This window comes from Eurypyga helias, unplaced genomic scaffold (assembly GCF_000690775.1).
Source record: "Eurypyga helias isolate BGI_N326 unplaced genomic scaffold, ASM69077v1 scaffold6704, whole genome shotgun sequence".
NCBI lineage: Eukaryota > Metazoa > Chordata > Aves > Eurypygiformes > Eurypygidae > Eurypyga > Eurypyga helias.
The window spans coordinates 724-18,825 of NW_010244238.1; the positions used below are offsets into that span (position 1 = coordinate 724).

Sequence of the window (18,102 nt, forward strand, 5' to 3'; positions counted from 1 at the left end):
GAAATGTTTAGTTTTTAAAGGCAAGAAAACCCGTTACTGTGCAGTGAGCAGAGTGGGGGTTGTTCGAAATAAAACTTTTAAGGATGTGGGTGACGGGTATCTGTTCAAGGTGTATGTTTGGTGGTGTTAAACAGAGGGTTAGAGCACCTGTAGCCGAGAATCTGCTTGTTGTCAGAATAACGCTTGGTGTAACGATGGATAATCACCCTGTGCGCGTGAACAGATCAGTAAATGCTGGAACAGCAGAATATCGGTTCATCGAATTTAGAGTGGAGAGCACGTATGAGATCATCCAGACCATGGATCGATTTCCTGAGGGCAACATTTCTTTTATTCGTTGTTAGACCTTTTATTAACACTCTGCTGGAGCTGGGCGTTTGTCTGAACCCCGTGTGCTAATGATCCCATTGTGTCCAGTAGCAGTGGTAGATTATGGAGATGCTGGCAATTGGCAAAGGACTGGGACCAGTTGCTGTGTGTCTGGTTTTTGTACGTGGCTAGATTGTTTGCGAGTTGCATAGTTTGCAGATGCTGTGAAGTGAGGCAGATTAGGTACCTAAGAAGTAATCAGAAAGGCTTTTAACCTTTAAGTCAATTTTGTTTTCATTTTTGACAGGACATTTCATTATTCCAATTATGTATATAAACATTTCCAAAGCTTTAGAAGAAGATGTATCTAAATCCCTCATTAGTTAAATCAGTCCATGGGTCAAAACTAGGTGAAAATGTAAATTTAAAAACAAAACCTCAATTTTCTTAAGGAGTATAAGTTTATATAAATGTACATAAGCCTACTAACATTTAAAGTTACTTTGATTTCCAAAGTATGTCCACCTTGCTCTCTCTATGCCTTATTACACATTTATAATGAAAATTTCATAGATCTTGAATCATCATTGCTCAAATTGAAAACCTCTAAGTATGGTGTTATTTTAGTAAGAGCGTTCTGTGTGTAACTCACAATCTGTGCTACAGGTTTTTCTTCTAAAGCCAGTGTGGTCAGATACCTAACTCTTCTTGTCAAGTCAGCAAGGTGTTTTTATACTAGTGTGTTGTCTCTGCCTCTGGTTGTATTTTTCAAGATGTTTATTCAGAAGAGCAAGTTGGAGACAGAGCAACCCATTGTCCAAGTCAGGTATCAAAATCAGTTCATGCCCTTGAATTGTCCTGGTTGAATGCTCAAAAATGGGTTTTTATTTTGATAGCGGTGTAACTAACTTTTGGTTTACCCTCATGGGCCTGTGGCATGCTTTGGAACATGCACAAGAGCTTCAAATCTTAGTAATGCCAGAAGTAAAAAAATGGTGCTTTGGTAGCCAACCCGAAAGCATTTGAGCTGTCTTATCTTCGAATATATATCTAGAAAACACATAAATTCTGGTGAAAATTATATCATAAGGTTTATAACTTCTGAATGATTCCATATTTAAGATGTTTAGTTTCTAATGAGAGGTCTTTTCCAGCAGCCAGTTTACTGTGCGTGAGAAATAAAGGCTCTTTTGCTCATATCCAGGAAGAAAAATTGGTCATGTAGAAGCAGCTGTTCTTTGTGCTTGTGATCAAAGCCTTTTTTTTTCCTCCCTCCTTGTTTCTTTTATTGGTGAAAGTATGTTCAGCATGGATTCTAAACTGCTCTTTAAAGAGCATCTTTTCTATGCCTATTTATTGTCAACTGTCCCATAGAAATGCTATGTATGTGCAGGTTTAAGTCAAGTGATTCTTGTTCATTCAGCTGCAATGGCAGTTAGATTTATTCATATTTTCCATATATCATGCAGTCGCCTTATATGTCCATCTTTGCCTCCTGCACTGTCCTCATCCTTGCTAAGGCTTTGGGCAGTGTTAAATAGAAATATGTATCTGGAGTTTTAATTTAGCTGAACCAGGCAAGCTATAAATCATACGTTGTTTGGAAAACTTTCACTGGTCCTGGGTGATAAAGGGATGAACTCGTGTCTCTTCCATAATTTTAGCTGTGTGCTGTACACACAAAAACTCCCAGTGATTTGAGAAAGCCCTGTGTTTTTGGGGTGTAAAAATGGCCATGCCTCATTCTGCTGCTTTGAAACGAGGCAGATATTATACAGGGGGTTTAGGATTAGTTCCTGTGTCAGTGTTGTGAGCTCCAGAGAAGAAGAAAACATCTTGTCAATTGAACACACCGTATCAATATGTCACGTCCATTTTTTTAGTGTTCTGCTTTCTAGCCAGCAAAGTGCAGACTGTTCCTCCCCTGCTGAGCTGCTGAATGAACTATGGGATTGGTAAATAGTACCAGATGGAAAAGTCTGGAGCCTGGAAACCTCTTTATTCCCCGAGTAGGTGCAGCTTGGACAATCCCAGTAAATTCTTTTTCCCTTACTGCCCTTCTAAAATTTCCCACTGCTGCCTGGAAAGGAACATCTGAAGGGTGAGAAAATCACTTCTGTGCAGTCACTCAGTTCTAGCAGGACATGGCTGGGGTTTGGGGGCATGGCTTCGGTGTGGTTGAGAATCAAATCTTTCCAAGGAAGGCCTGTGTGAAGCAAACAGCTGCAACAGTACAGGTTGCCTTTTGCAAAATGCAAGTTGGTCATCTTGTGATCTCCTCAACTTCGGTGAAGTGGTTTATGTACTTTCTGGCATGCTTGGAGTCAGGACCTAAGACCAGTTGTCCTCTGCGTTGTGTTTAAGCATCAGTGACTGGAGGGCTAGTTGGGTGGCTGTCTGCCATCCTGTCTATACAGTGGCTGCTCCTGTTGGAATGAATTCCTCTGGAATTATTGCACAGCTGGCTGTGTTATGTAGCCTCTTATGGTAATCATTATGACACTGTATTTAACCCAACTTTTGGATTCCGAGTACTCTCAGAATCCAGCGAGTAGAATCTAGGTGGCTTTTCATGCCCAAACTGCAGAATTTGGGGATGAGAGACTGAAGTTCTGATGTCTTAAGATAGGTGCAAATATCCCTACTCTTTCAGAGCTCTGCACACTCTGTAATCTAGTGTACAGGTTCCCTGTACAAATTCTTCTGGGACTGGAGCAAGACCTGTGTTTTACGAAGCTCCCTTTAACTTATGCATGCACGTAGTTAGTGTGTTTGACTGGGGAGGCAACAAACGCATGAATCAACTTCATGTTTTGTATCAGAGCTCTTACCACCTTCAGGGGTTGGTCCCACAGAGGTGCACTCTTGTCTTTTCCTGCTTTTGCAGACTGTCAACACCATGTCCATTCTTGCTCGATAGCCTTTTTCTTTTTAAGAGCAGGGCCTGGCACTTTGCTGCCCTTCTCATCTTGGGATTTTCCATTGTGTCAGTTCTTGAGCAGGATCGTTGCCTCGGAACCGCTGCAGGTCAGTGGTTCTTGCCGCTGTGTGTGACCATAGAGGGTGTTACCTCCTCTGCAGTCTGGATGAGGCTGTTGAATGGCCGATAGAGCTTTTTCAGCTCTGCAGATGATTTGTCTTCTGCCATAACATGTGAGTTTTGGCATACTGAAGACTGCAGGCAAGGTTTGTCACGTCAAAGAAAACATCAGTGTAATAATTTAACAACAGCTGTAAATGAAGAAATAGATGAATGTGTGTTATAGAGAGAGGTATGTCCACGTGAAGTTTGTGTCCACAGCGAGGAAACCATTAAGAACTGAACAGCAAACACTGATGCTTCTAGTTCTGAGTCTGTACTGAACCAGCTCCCTTCAATTATCAGGGGAGGCCTTATTTTCTGTGAGATGGCAATTTGCCCTTCATGGGAGAGGTAACACCAGTGATTAAAGCACTTGCCTTCTGCAGTGTTCCTTTCAAGACCCTGAGAGTCAGTTGTCATGATCTCAATAAAAACTTATTGTTCTGTTGCATGTCTTCATTGCTTGTTCTGTTGTGTACAGTTATTCAGTCGTTATTTTCCATTTAGTATTTCAGAGAACGTTCACGTGTAGATCATTTTGGACTTTGGTAGTTTTCTGCTCATCATTCCCTTTCTCTGTTTCCAAAACCTGTTAAAGAAAGGTGCAGAGGCCTTACCTACTGTCTCCTCAAGTAACCTGTGGGTGTCATATAAAGTACCCTCCTTCTGTACACCCCCTCATAAAGGTTATCAAGATGAAAATGAGCAATCCCTCGAGTATCTCTGGAGGAGCAGTTAGGGCAGAGCTGGCTGGACTAGGAAGCAGGTGTCCGAATATTGGACACAAATTAGCTCGAAGTAATGGCTGGAGGTTCATCCTTCACCTTCTATGTACTGTAATTTTCTCCAGATGCTAGAATCCAAAACCTGATGTGGACCCACATGTCTATGGAACTGGAAATACTGATACATAGAAATTGGCCATGTTCTCATGGCAAAGCAATTGCCAGAATTCCCAGTCTCAAGATTGATTTAAACATGTACATCTACACCCTTAAATTGAAAAAAAGCAGCACGTTTATGAAGGAGTCCATTTTCCTTGCTGTGTATACTTGATAACATCTGTACAGGTCGTCTGAATGGGTTTTACTTAAATATTTAAATAGCTTTGAAAGGCATAAAATGAAATTTTGGCATAAAACTCTCCTTCAGTAGCAGTGTGTTTCAGGTTGTATACGGGGAGGTCCTAGAGCTTATTTGTTCTGGTTTTTAAAGTGATGGAACATATTGTTTTACTCTTCTCTCATTGCTGTTGGGTTTTTTATTGTTATTATTAAAAGCTTTAAGTTACTAGGCATTCAAGTGTACAGATTTTAATGTTAAACTCAAAATCATTATTTCTGTTTAGAGGATAATTGACACCCTAGAGGAAGAAAAGCAGTTCCTGACCATGTCAATCACAGATTACCTGAAGGACTATCAAGATCTGCTGCAGGTGAAAGCGGGCCTCATCCTTGAAATTGAAACCTACAGGTAAGGACTGTGGTCACATTCAATTGACTAACTGGAGGGTAATTGAAATCCGTCGTTATAAACACGGTGGTTCTGTTCGTCCTTTTTCCAACATTTAAAATACAGATAGCTACTTTTAGAGTCTCACATCAAGACTCCTTGTATGTACTGTGGTTTGTTGAATAGAGTCAGAGGACTGCTAATAGCAGGTTTTAGCTTGCTGTTGGATTGTTCTGTGTTCTGGGTTACTATGCCATACTGTGCTCGACTGTGCTATCCGTGACAGGAAGGTAACAGCCCTTCAGAAGGCTGCTAATACGTGGGGAGTTGTCCTAGGTCTCTGGGAAAACTGTAACAATAGCCAAATACCTTTATTCATTAGTAACACTGATAAGCATTACCAACGGCAGAGGTGACTGGAATCTGATTACTGAAGCAAAACTATTTCTGGTAGTAATTTGTTCTATTCCTCTGTCCCTAGAACATGTTAGATAAGCCAGTAGAATCCATAGGAATTTTATTAACTATGTACAAATATGTTGATATGTAAAAAACCACCTTAGTCATGGTCAGGTTGATGTCAAATTGATGTGAATTGCTGACGCAATATTTGATTATATGCTCAGGAGCCACTAACCCTAAATTGTAGTCAATAAAACATGAGGCAGTGTAGTTGCCATCTGCCAACTTATATGGCACATTTCTTTAAATATGTTGGTGAGTGTCCACCTGCATCATCGATATAAGTAGCGAGTTCCCCATTCTTGTTTCAGTTGTAGCATAGTGGGATGGTGACGGACAGGTCTGATTAAATCCTGGCTTTCTCCATCCTTCATTTGTTGTGGAAATATGTTTGGATCAAGTGTGAAATGTAAGCAAACATCTATGCTGATGAATCCTCAGCACTGTATGTTTCTCTAGTCACTTTGTGCCTGTGGGGTTGAAAAGCCAGAGTAATTCTCCTGTCTTGGAGAGTCATGATGTATGGCACATGGCATAAAAGCAGCTCAGAAAGGGGAAAAAACCCCAAAGACCCCAAAAATCTATGAAGTGGAGGTAGATACTACTTTAAGTGTAAAGATCATGTTTATTTCTACAACTAAGATAGTATGTTTAATAAGTTTCATTGAGATGTTGACCTTCACATACAAAGAAGTGCAATTCTTACTGAGCAAAGTAATAACTTCTGAAAATTTATCAGCCTACTTTTGTATTCTTTTTAAAGAGTATGCCTCAGTCATTAGCCTGTCTATATCATGTGTGTTACTCATATTCAACCTGCATAAACAGACAGTGGCATTACCAGTTATGTATGATGTATGCTTCTGTGTCCCAAACAGAACACTGTTAATGCTGTGTTCTAAGCGTGTAACGTTGCTGTGGAGCAATAAGCATCCAAGTCTGGATAAAGATGGCACCAGCTGTATTATGGGCAAAATGCGCAGGCTAAAGCAATCCACTTGAAAATACAAAATTTAACTGCAGTTGCAGAACTGGCAATATGGGAAGTTTGAAAGAGTAAATTGTGAGTGCCTGATAACATACTGGTGAGCAAAGGATGTCTGCAGTCCCTCAAAGAGTAAAAACGGTCTGTTGAAGATGCCTCGAGTACTGTGTGCTATGAGACACAGGCCAAGGCTGGCTTCTGGGTGAGATGGAATCACAAGCAGTATGTGGGACAATTAATTTGCAGTCATTTAGTGAGCAACAGTACCTGGATATTTGTTGGTGGAGTGGGGTTCCTGTGATCCTTGGAAAGCTACTAGTGTCTGGAGTGTTATTAGTAGAAGAGAAACGGTGGGAACGGTAGGCAGTTGTGATCCTCATCTGCGCGTGTTAATTCTGTTAACTTTGCAACAACATATGATTCTTCTAAATTTAATCCTAGCTCTGACGTTGACTTTTATTGTTGTCACTTAAGCTTTCTCTCTCGGTTTATTCATCTGCAAAATTGGATTAGCACTTTCACAATAACAGAATTATCAGAACTGTTTTCAATGATTAGCATTCATCCAGAAGTAGGAATGATAATGCCCAGATATGTAGTTGTTTGGACACACTCTTAGTTAATAAGTGAACCACCGGTGTTTCTGCTCTGTAAAACCTTGTAAGCCCATTAAAATTTGAAACTTCTCCAGAGGTCGTATCTCTGATAATCTGAGCTTTATTGGTTTTTGTGAGGATTCCCTGCCCTTGGGAATGAAAGGAGAACTGTGGAGCATCACCTGCAGTGTGTTTGTTGTCCAGTTAAGAAGCACCTTAACTTGTAGGGTTTCTTCATCTGACGGTAGTGAATGCAGCTTGTATCACCGTTGCATTGGCAAGGCAGGCATCAGTGGACAAATGAGCATCTACCTACTGAAAAAGATACACAGATGCAAACAGAGAAATGGGCCTTGCTGCAGATAAGAAAACATGTTATCTAATGCCTGCAAACAAAGTTGTTTGATAAAGCCAAAAGCTGAAAAGTTATTTTGATTTGTGTTTTTACATTTATGGAACCTCAGCTCTTACTCTTTTCTTATTATTCTCCCTTCACTGCAGAAAATAATGTTCTCCCTACTGTGTGCCTTTATCCACCCCTCTGTGGGAGGGCTTCACTATGGATCCAGTCAGTAAGCTGTCTAGTAAGAGAGTTCTGGACTGCTCATGTAGGTGCTTTTTCAGATCCTCTTCTGCTCCCACGTCACCTTCTCTGTGATAACCAGGGCACATGAAGCCAACTTCGGCTTCTCTTCAGAAGGACGCTGGCATATACCCTTGCTTGTGCATGTTGGAAACAGGCACCTATTCACACGTCGTTCAACATCCTGAACTTTATGTTGGGAAGTTCCAATGAGGGCCTTGGCACCTCCTCTCCTCCTGGCATTAGAGGTTAAGGGTGTGGTGTCTGGTCTACTTGGAGTTTTCTTTGTACCTCCCACCCTGTATTTTCTTTGTTTTACAACTCCTATACGTCCTGTTTTAAAGCCAGTTCTTTCCGTTAGTCAACATTGCCCTTGGACTGGCAAGCAGCATTGCTGTTGCAAGGAACACCCTTCCCCAAGGAGCAAGCGTACTTCCTCCCTGACTCTGCTCACCCTTCCTGCTGTGGGAGCTGAGGCTCACTCAGGAAGTGAAATCCTTGTCTTATGTGGCTTTATGAAGTTATACCTCATGGGAATCTTTGTTCCCAATCCTTTTTCACCAGTGTTGAAGTAAATATTTATCAAGTGTGTTGCAGTTTTGTTCTTTGTTCTTGGAACCCTGCAAAACCACAACTACTTAGACTATGCTTCAGTTATATTTCCAGAGCGAAGTGGTGAATTATTCATTGTGTAAGACTCTTAATTTTAAAAGGAGAGAGAAAATCTGCCTGTGATCAGAATTACTATCAAGCCTTTCCACTCGGCTGTCAGAAGCTGCTTCTCTTCAAATAGCAGAAGCTGCCCAGAGCCTTTGCCATAGGTTAAGTAGCTTCTCTACCCTCTCTAAAATAGGTTGAAGCATAAAAGATTTTACTTTGACATCCTAGCGTCATGAAAATGTTCTATTCTAGGTTACCACCCTGCATTTTGGAGCAGTGGAGGCTACAAAGCTTTCTTCTCCTTTTTCTTTCTTTCTTTCTTTCCCTTTTTTTTTATTCTGTTATTGTCAGGATTTCTTAATACATGTCAGGCATATCTTCCAATCCTCCTTTGGATGGCTTCCTCCATCAACACTACTTCTGGCCCTTTCCATGCCTTCCTCTCAAGAAATCATCACCAGCATTAAGGCCTCCTCAGCTTTTCCAGCCAGTTTCATTATTTCCACATTACAACTTGTTCCATCTAGTATGTCCTATTCCTGAATTTGTTTTATTTTAAGGACATTGAGTTTTATACACCCCGGGAATTTAACATGCAGTCAGTTACCTGCTGTTTCTCACACAGTTCTTGTCCTCCCATCCTGTCATGGACAAGAGACGTGGAGTGGCCTTTACCCCTAAAAATGCTTCCTCCGTTCAGCTTCCTGGAGAGGTTTTTTTTGGTAGCTTCTTACCAGATGCCCAAGATATGGAGGATGAACTTTTACAGTCTGCTGGCTAACTGTCCCCATCAGAGACTTTGGATTTCTGTAGTTGAAACCAAGTCCTTGCTGTTGTGAAGGACCCTGATAACCTTTGCAGTGCATCCTTTTGTTCTTGGTAACTCCTCTCTCCCCTCCCACCCCACCCGTTTTATCTCATCCACCTGCTTTCACTAGTTATTTCGGTTGGTATCCAGCACGCTGCGGGGCTTCAGCCTGCCTAGGGTGTCACTGCTAACTTTAGATAAATGACATTATTAATGTGATGAGTTAAAGGTGCAGGTGGAATATTTTCTGGCAATGCTTAAACTAAGTATTAACACAGTGTGTGTATCTGATTTGGCATCGGATTTCCAAGTAGCTGACCTGGTTATTTTTTAGAAGGGTTCAGCTTGGAGGAATGGGTTAGGTTTTTTACCATGGACACTTAAAATGCTCATACAGTTGAGATCAACTATCTGAAGAACAGGGTGTTCAAGTTTAAAAGCAGTTCTCACCACGTAGAGTTTAAATGGTTAGTATTAGGAAAGGATGCAAAGGAAGAGAAGTAAAATGACTTGCATGAACTGATGCTGTGGTCAAGCTGAGGAAGAGAACCTGACTCTGCTGGTTTCCAAGCCAGTGCTCAGTACATTACACTGCAGTTTCTTATGCTAGTTTTTTAAGCCCAAGTCAGTATAACATTTTATTTTTTACTTGATAAGCTTGAGGAAATACTGTGAGCTGTGTACAGTAAAACACTGCCTCGCTGTTGCATTTTACAGAGGTTTCCTGATGCTTTGCCTTGCATTTTCCAATGCTACGTGTTTTCAGTAGTAATATTTCAAATCCAGCTTTTCCGTGTGCTGTTACCCTTTGCCATATACAGTTACCTCTTGGAACTTATTTTTAGTGACTTCATACGTTGCTGCAGCAACTGAACAACTGTTGTTTTAACAGCAGCCAGAAATCCTTAGTCAAACTACCCACATTCCTAGTTTCCTTCGTCATGGTTAACGCATTCATTGCCAGCTCCTGGAGAGCTCCCTGCAACATCACCACCAGTTTCTCTTGCGTGTGTCTCTCGGTGCAATTTGTTTGGTTCTCACTAGCTTCATCAGATCAGGGGTTTGGTCTTGAACATTCTCTATATGGGTTGAAGTAATCCAATTCCTATAAAGCCTTTCTTAACATGGAGGAAGATAAATTGCTTTTACTTTTGTGTTGTGGGTTTGTTTTTTTTTTAATTAACAAAATATAAGGTAAGGTGTCCATCTGAACCAGGTAATTCTAACCTGGATTTTCTTCTGAATCTGCAAATCAAAAATAGCAAAGACAACCTTATTAATGGTATTTTGCTAACGTAGCATTGTCCTACTGAATCTAAAGGCAGTCAGAAAACAAAAAAAAGAGAGGTATAAAATGTATGAAGTGATCAGTCATGTGAAGTGTGAAACCTATAGGTGATGCTTAAAATTCCTGCTTTGTTACTTTTGACAGAAATGCCCAGCACATGTGTTTATACCCCAGTCTGAAATTGCTTTCAGTTCCCTCCCGCGGGAATCGGCAGCCTTGGCTATCATATTCCTCCAGCCTTTCATGTTGCAGCCATGTGTTATCAGTGCAAAACATGCGGCATTTCTGAAACCGGAAATGATGAAACGGGTATCTCACTAGTAGAAGTGCGTATAAACACTGAAGTTACCATACTGATCACAGCATTGTGTTGTATGTTGAAAGAACCTGCCATAGAATTTCTAGGCTGTTGCACCTGAATGCTGCTGTTGAGCCCTGTTTTGGAGGATAACATAGCTTGTGGCTCTGCAAAAGTAGAAAAGAGACAAACTGCTTTTTTTATCTTTTTGAAAATGTGGACATACTTTGTCTGGCAGTAGAAGCATACAGACAGCAGGGGGGAAAAGTAGAAGAGGGGCAAACTGCCTTTTATCTTTTTGAAAATGTGGACATACTTTGTCTGGCAGTAGAAGCATACAGACAGCAGGGGGGAAGGAAAGCGCACAAAGGTTCCCAGAGAATTTATCAGGATTTCCAAGACTCTTACTCGATAATCTTGTATAAGATGACCCTAATGTCTACTTTTTTTACATTGATATGTTGAAGAGGCCAACAATTTTTTTTTTTTTTTAGAGGAGGTGAGTAATTCTAGAGAATGCACTTAATCTTTTCTCCCCACTGAGAGGACAAAAGTATGGTCTGTAGCTGTTTGAATATTCTTAATGCAGAGCAATTACTCCTGCAAATGTTTTGCCTTTTAGTAGTGCTAATGGCTGTGGGAAAGGTACCTCTGGAGTATGCTCCACCACTGTAGACAGGAGAAAATGCAGAGTCCTAAGCTTACGGAGGAGTAGAACACACGTTTGTCTGCTGTCAGGTGGGCGTTGAAGGGACTGCAGTACTTGTTCCTGCAAGATGAATAGGGACCAAAGCTTGGCATAAAGCAAGGATAGGCAGTGTTCTCAAGCTATCAGCTCGGTGTAATGTCTCTAAAACCAGTGACTGTGTGTCAGCAGTGTAGAAGAGGCAAGTCAAAGAGTCTCCATTCTGTGTGTCAGCACACCAAGAATAGGCGTAGTAGACAAAATTATGGAGCAGACTATCAACAGTTGTTGCCTGCTTGTGCTATTTGCTTGTAGTGATATAATTTCCATAACTTAAAGGTACCCAAATTGGTGTCCTGTCCGTTTCCGTCAGTTGCTGCTGAGCTAACCTGATGTCTAGGCTGGTCAACGAGGGGAAGCATTGACCACAATTGTCCTGTGCAATTGCTGGCTTTCTGGAACTACAGAAGCTATGAGAGAGTCTGCAAAAAAGAATGACTGGAAGGCTGAGGAACAGAGGGGAACAGAAATGTCATTAAAAGAAACCAAGTGGTCACAAAGAATTTTTCTAGTCCTTTGGTGTATAATAAGTTGTGTTGATTTCTGATGGAACAGGAATGAAGAATAGTTACTCTAATACTGTAAGTTGTTTCCTCCAGCAGTAGCCAGTCTTTGACAGTATAAGCCATACTTCAGTTTTCATTTGAAAAGTATAGAACTTAGGAATCCAGGCTGTAACAGTTCTCTCACATAGTGCCCTGCAACACCTTCAGTACTCTATTACTAGCAGGAAAGCTGCTGACTATTTGCTTGCAAATATTTTTTTCATTTTTGCCTTTTCTTTATAAAACATCTCCGTGTGTTTCTCGGAGAAAGCTTTACTGAATATCTGGTAAGTTTTGTGTGGCTTTGCTTTCTCTTAGCTCTGTTATAAGGTCATCACTATGGAAAAATTTGCTAGCTTGTATGATTCCATAGTGGAAATGAGTGGATCCATGTCAGGAAGCAGTATATTGGCTAGTGTGGAAGACTTGATCGAAAACTGGACTGTGTCTGCTGCTGTTACCTACTCTGAGATTATTGCATTGCTTTCACAAACTAGATTCTGCAAGCTAAAAGTCTGGAAGATGCTAAGGATTTCTCATTCCCAGTAATAAAAATATGGTGTGTGAAAAATGCTCAGGATCTGACCCAACTGCAGGATGTTTCTGATTCTAAGACTTACAAATGTTAAATGATGATTATTCTTCCCAGTTTTTTAATAGAATGCATGTTTGTGCTTGTTTTTTACAGAGCATTGTTAGAAGGGGAGAGCAATCAGTGGATTATTACATGGAGAGATCAGCATGCAGGGAAATTGCCTCAAGGTAAAAAAAATACTGTTAAAAAAAGTGTTGAATGAAATGAAATGTAACTGGAAACTAGTGTGTTGTAAATAGTGTTCTTCAAGAATACTATGAGTGTTTTGCAAAGTGAATACTGGATTGGTTTTAAGTGTTAATATTTTAAATCAACATAGTGCTGTTGTATGTGAGCTAATTTAAAAAATTATGATTCAAGTGGAGAAGGTAAGTAGGGAGTGATGTTTCATAGCTCTAATAGTGCAAGAACTTTTGGATGCCCGTAGGTCTTAAGAGAGTTTTGAGGTGTAAAGCAAGAGGTATTTAACAAAACATGGAATTCATCATCTTGAGGCACTGGGAATGTTAAAAAGTTTACATGGGTTTAAAGAGAAATTTTAGCAGAGTAATGGAAGAAAAAGCAAAGACTTGTTAAACATAAAGATACCATTTCTATCTTAGGAGCTGCATATCTCTGGAGGCTGTGAGAGTATACCAGGGAAGTATAACTATTTACTTGCCCTGTTCTTATACTCTTCCCTATGTATCTACTGCTGGTCTCTGTAAACAGGATGCTAGTTAAGATGGACTCTTTGATCCGACTGCTATGGCCATTGTTATTAATAACAGAATTAGTCTCAAGAGTACCCCTGAAGTTAACAATGTGCGGGCCTAAAATCATCACCCTGTGGTAGACAGCAGTCCCAGAAGAGATGGGAAGGTTTTATCTGTAGTGGTAAATCAAACAGACTGGGGCCTGGGCTGAAATGCTGACATGGAATTGCCTGTGCTGTTAAACTGTTAGCACCATCCCAGGCACAGTTCTGATCGGGACTAGCCAATGCTTTTGCAGACAATGCTCAGGTATATCCAGTGGTTACCACAGACCAGGAAACACTACTAAAAGTGGAGATGTGCCAGCTTTTTAGGAGTAGGAGATTTGAGTTGTTGAGTGTTGAGATTTGAGTTAGAACCAGACAATGATTTCCTGGTACATTTTATTAAATTGTACAGATAAAGCCTAAAATGTTCTTTGTTTCTTTTACTTTTTGTACCTTGTTTTATCTTGTGGCTATGAAGGGCTGTATTTGTGTTTTCAGTTTCCAGTTTGTGGTGGCAGGTATGCCATTAATTCTCAATAGGAATTGAGAAACTTCAGGCCACTTTGACTGAAGCAAGAAACCAACATATATACATTATTTAATAAGAAATTGTAAATGTAACAGAACATTAATATACATACAAAAGGTGTAGTTCTTAAATAAATGCCATAATGCCCAGTAGCTCACATCAGGTAAAATTAGCAAGAACTTGGAACCTAGTGAAAAGCTTTGCTTTGAGTTTTGATATAATTTGGCATAGACTTAGTTCTCATGCAAAACCTGCATGAATGCCTTTACAAAGTTCCACTGAAAATAAAGCTACTATTTCTTCCAAAAATATAGTATAAAGTCTCTTAGTTGATGCCCTGTGTTTTACATTATTTTAGATACATGTTAATTTTAATGTTTGGTTATCTGTGCTCTTTTTGCAGATATTATAAACACTTCATATAACTACACTGATACTTACTCTAGTTATCAAGAAAGAAATAGAAATAAAGCTTCACCAGCTACCAGGATCACTGATACAAGACATAAAATGCCAGTGACAAATACCAGCAGTTCTGCACGTTACTCAGCTCGATCAACACAGGCTGGATCACAGACAACAGCTAGTGGAAGAGGTCTTGGAAGAGATGTACTTGGTTCAATATATCGCCCTTCTACAACTGTTACAAAGGATGAAAGGATTGTAACAGACCAGAAAGAATTAAGAACGTTTACTCCAGCGTACAGTAGCTGGAGAAACACTGAAATGCAGCAAAAGACAATTCCAGAAAGAAAGAAAACAGAGGTTACCACTTCATCCACAGCTTCTTTTTCCAAAGAATCAGCACATGCTGAAAGATCTGACAAGGACAGCAAGACTGACACAAAACCAGGGATTTCGGAAAACACAAGAACAAAACCAAGCTTCCCTAGGTTTCCGACTTATGAGCTGAATACCAATTTTAAAGCATCTAAATATGAAGAAACCGTAGCTGAAACTCAGACCACACTAAAAGACAAAAGGGGAGGCAGCAAACCAACTGAAGAGAAAAAATCTCTGCTGAAAGAAAAAGATAAGCTGGAGAAACAAACAGTGGAGGAAAAAAAGAAAACAGATGAGAAACCTTTTATAGAAGAAAGGAGTGCTGATTTTGGAAGGAAGACTGAGCAGAAAAAATATATCTGTGAGGAATTCATTAACCAGAAGTTAACAGGGAGTGATATTTCTAATGCTAGATCTTGGACAAGTGAATCAGGCAAAAAAGATACAAATGTGACCTTGGGATCAAGAAGCAAAGAAGCCATTGAGATACCTATCAGACTTGAAAGGCCTGCTCCTGACAAAGAATCTCAGAGTAATAAAGAAATAAGGTTACAAGGTTTTAAAACGTCCGTAGGAAATGAAACGGATGACCATGTAACTAAGACTGCTGAGTTTCATAAAGTGAGTATTTCAGAAGCAGAATCCAGTCTGAAAGATGAAGAGCAAATTAGTGACAGAAGTCATAAAGTGGGAACTTTGTTAACTGAAAATATGGCGGAGAATATTGTTGCTAACATTCTTAAAGGTTTTACGCAGTCTTCTAGTTCACAGAGATCAACAGATGCCAAAGTGACTTCTTTTAATAAGAAAGAGCAACCAGATGATGGGAAAATAAAGACTGAGATCACAGTGCAATCTCAAGTTCAAGAAAACATAAATATTTCTGATGAAGGTGATGTAGTAGGTCTATCAAAGCAGGATGTTAGAAAAGTGGTTCGAGAGGGTGTTGAGGGAACTCCTTCCAAAGAAGAGATAGAAAATATAGTACATCACAGCCTGAAGGGAAATGAGGGCAGAAAGAACATGACTGTTAATGTTGAGATTGTTGAGGAGCCACTAGATTATGCTGCTGACGAAAGGACTGATTTTTCAACACCTTTTGAGGTCGAGGAAGTGGAAGATACATTCCCAGAGAGAGAGAGGCGCTACGGCTATGAGGAACAAAACGTAACATTCACATATGAAGATGTTAAAAAGAAGAAACGCCATGAGAGCTTCACTCATGTGGAAGAAGTAACTGAGGAAGATGATTCACCTATTGAACAAAAATATTTTGTATCTGTACCTGATGATCATCCTGTTATTAATGAAAAAGACGATGACTCTGTATATGGGCAAATTCATATAGAAGAAGAATCAACTATTAAATATTCTTGGCAAGATGAATTTTTGCAAGGCACACAAAGTAAAAGAGATGAAGGTGTAAGCTCTCCAGAAGAAACATACAAAGTGGTAGGGGAGGAAGCAAGTGCCCATATTTTAAAAGAGCATCCCGAAGCTGAAACATCCCATGTTGAATCCATTGTTATTGAAAAAGAAATTAAAATTCCTCCTGAATTTCAGACTTCAATAAAAGGGCTTTTATCAAAGGAAACAAAGGACCCAAAACATCAATTGAAGGAAGCATTGGAGCAGTTGGAGGGCAGTCTCCCAGAAAGTGTGAAAGAGGAGCTGTCTGCCATAACAAAAGAAAATCAAGCTGACTCTAGTAGCTTAGAATTTGATATCAAAAAAGTTGATCAAACGGAGAATGGTGGCTTGGTGACAATTGTTGCTGAAGTCAATCTGTCCCAGACCCTTAATACTGATGAATTTGATGTAGCTCAGCTTGGTGAAGTAATCACAAGTGAGAAGGAGAAGAAAACATTGCACTCCCTGAAAAAAAGCAGCTCGGAGAGAGTTGTTGATGGTAGAAGCAATGTAGATGTTTCTTCCTGCAGTGATCAATACACTGCTTTGGCTCATCAAGAAGTCTATAACTCATCCACTGTTAAGAGGAGTGGTGGTGCAGGGTATCATGCGACTGAAGAAGTTATTTATGACAGTTCAGTTTCACAAACTGCAGATTTTGGAGAAGTCTCTCACTCACCACAATCAACTAATGAGACAAAATCCATCAGGCATATTAAGGTAGGTCCAGCAGAAGTTCAGACATTTGAGCAGATTGTATATGAAGGGCCTGGTTCTGAAACAATCGAGTTCAGTGCTACGGAAGATCTTCTTCAATCAGAAGGATCGTCAGAGTTCAGCCAATCCATGAAGCATTTTAAACTGGGTCCTAAAGAAATACAAACCACAGAAGAAGTAATTTATACAGTCCCTATCACTACAGCTGTAGAAGAGATTGATTCTGGAAATCTTTCCCAGAAGTTTTCAACAGACTTCAACAGGTCAACAAGACATGTCACCGTAGGATCAAGTCAAGTAACTGAAGAAGTCTCTTTTGAAGGGCCTATTCCAGACTCTCTGGAGCTCAACAGCTCAGGTAACTTTTCTCAGACAGAAGGGTCTGTGGATGTCAGCAGATCAATAAGGCACTTCAGATTAGGACCGAGAGAGATGCATACTGAGCAAGTTATCTTTGAAGGACCAATATCTGGTAAAGTGGAGGTCAGTGACACTAGAGACTTCTCCCAGACAGAAAGTTCAGTCAGACACATTCAGTTGGGTCCCCAAGAGTTTATGACAGCTGAACAAATCATCTACCAGGGGCCTGTCTCTGAGCACACAGTAATCCATGAACTGGAAGACCAGACTCTTTCAGAAGGCTCAGTGAAGCACATTAGACTGGGTCAAGTGGGAGTTAAAACCACTGAACAGATTATGTATCAGGGCTCCCTTTCAGAAACTCAAGAGCTCATTAGCAAAGAAGGACATCTTTCAGAGAATGAAGGAAGGTCAGATACTGATAGATCTTTCAGGCATATTAAAATAAGTCCTGTAGAAACTCACACTGAGCAAATAATCTTTACAAGACCTACTCCTGAAACGCTGAAAGAACTTTCAGGAACGGAAGAGTCATTGGAGAGCAGTAGGTCTGTAAAGCATGTTAAAGTAGGATCCAAGGAAACAACTTTCACTTTTCAAATGGATGTTTCCAATATGGGTGGAATATCTACAGTAAAAAGTGGAGAACAGCAAGCAACAGTTCTCATATCCAATCAGCACGACCCTTCCATTAGTCAGTCACAGATTGTGGTTGAACACGACCAGACTGTAGAAAATGAAAATAGAAGAGGCTATGTTCTCTCCAGTTTTTCTCAAGATCATGCTGAAAAGGTAGTGGAAAAGTCATTTTTTGATAAAACTGTACAGTTACAAAGAATGGTAGACCAAAGGTCAGTTATTTCTGATGAAAAGAAAGTTGCTGTTGTCTATCTGGACCACGAGGAGGAGGAGGATGACGATAATGATGGACAGTGGTTCTGAAAGGACTCGTGAATGAAGTCTACATAGTAATTTGTTTATACATGTTTTTGATTATCCTTTTTTTGAAAAGAGGAAAAAAAGGCACAGGGAAATACTCAGACTATTTCAATTATTAATAATGGATTTGAGAAGTATTGAATCTAAGCCTCTATCTACTCAGCACACTTTTGACTTTATTGGAAATTTTATTTTTTGAAGAAATCATGCTACT

General features: G+C 40.1%; 1 protein-coding gene across 1 annotated transcript; it reads left to right on the plus strand.

Moving 5' to 3' along the window:
* Positions 1-432: 432 nt before the first annotated feature.
* Positions 433-17,891, plus strand: SYNM (synemin, intermediate filament protein). Its single transcript, XM_010149676.1, has 4 exons — positions 433-489; positions 4,740-4,864; positions 12,502-12,575; positions 14,083-17,891. Exons 1-4 carry the CDS (start codon positions 433-435, stop codon positions 17,889-17,891), a joined length of 4,065 nt encoding a protein of 1,354 aa, XP_010147978.1.
* Positions 17,892-18,102: the final 211 nt, after the last annotated feature.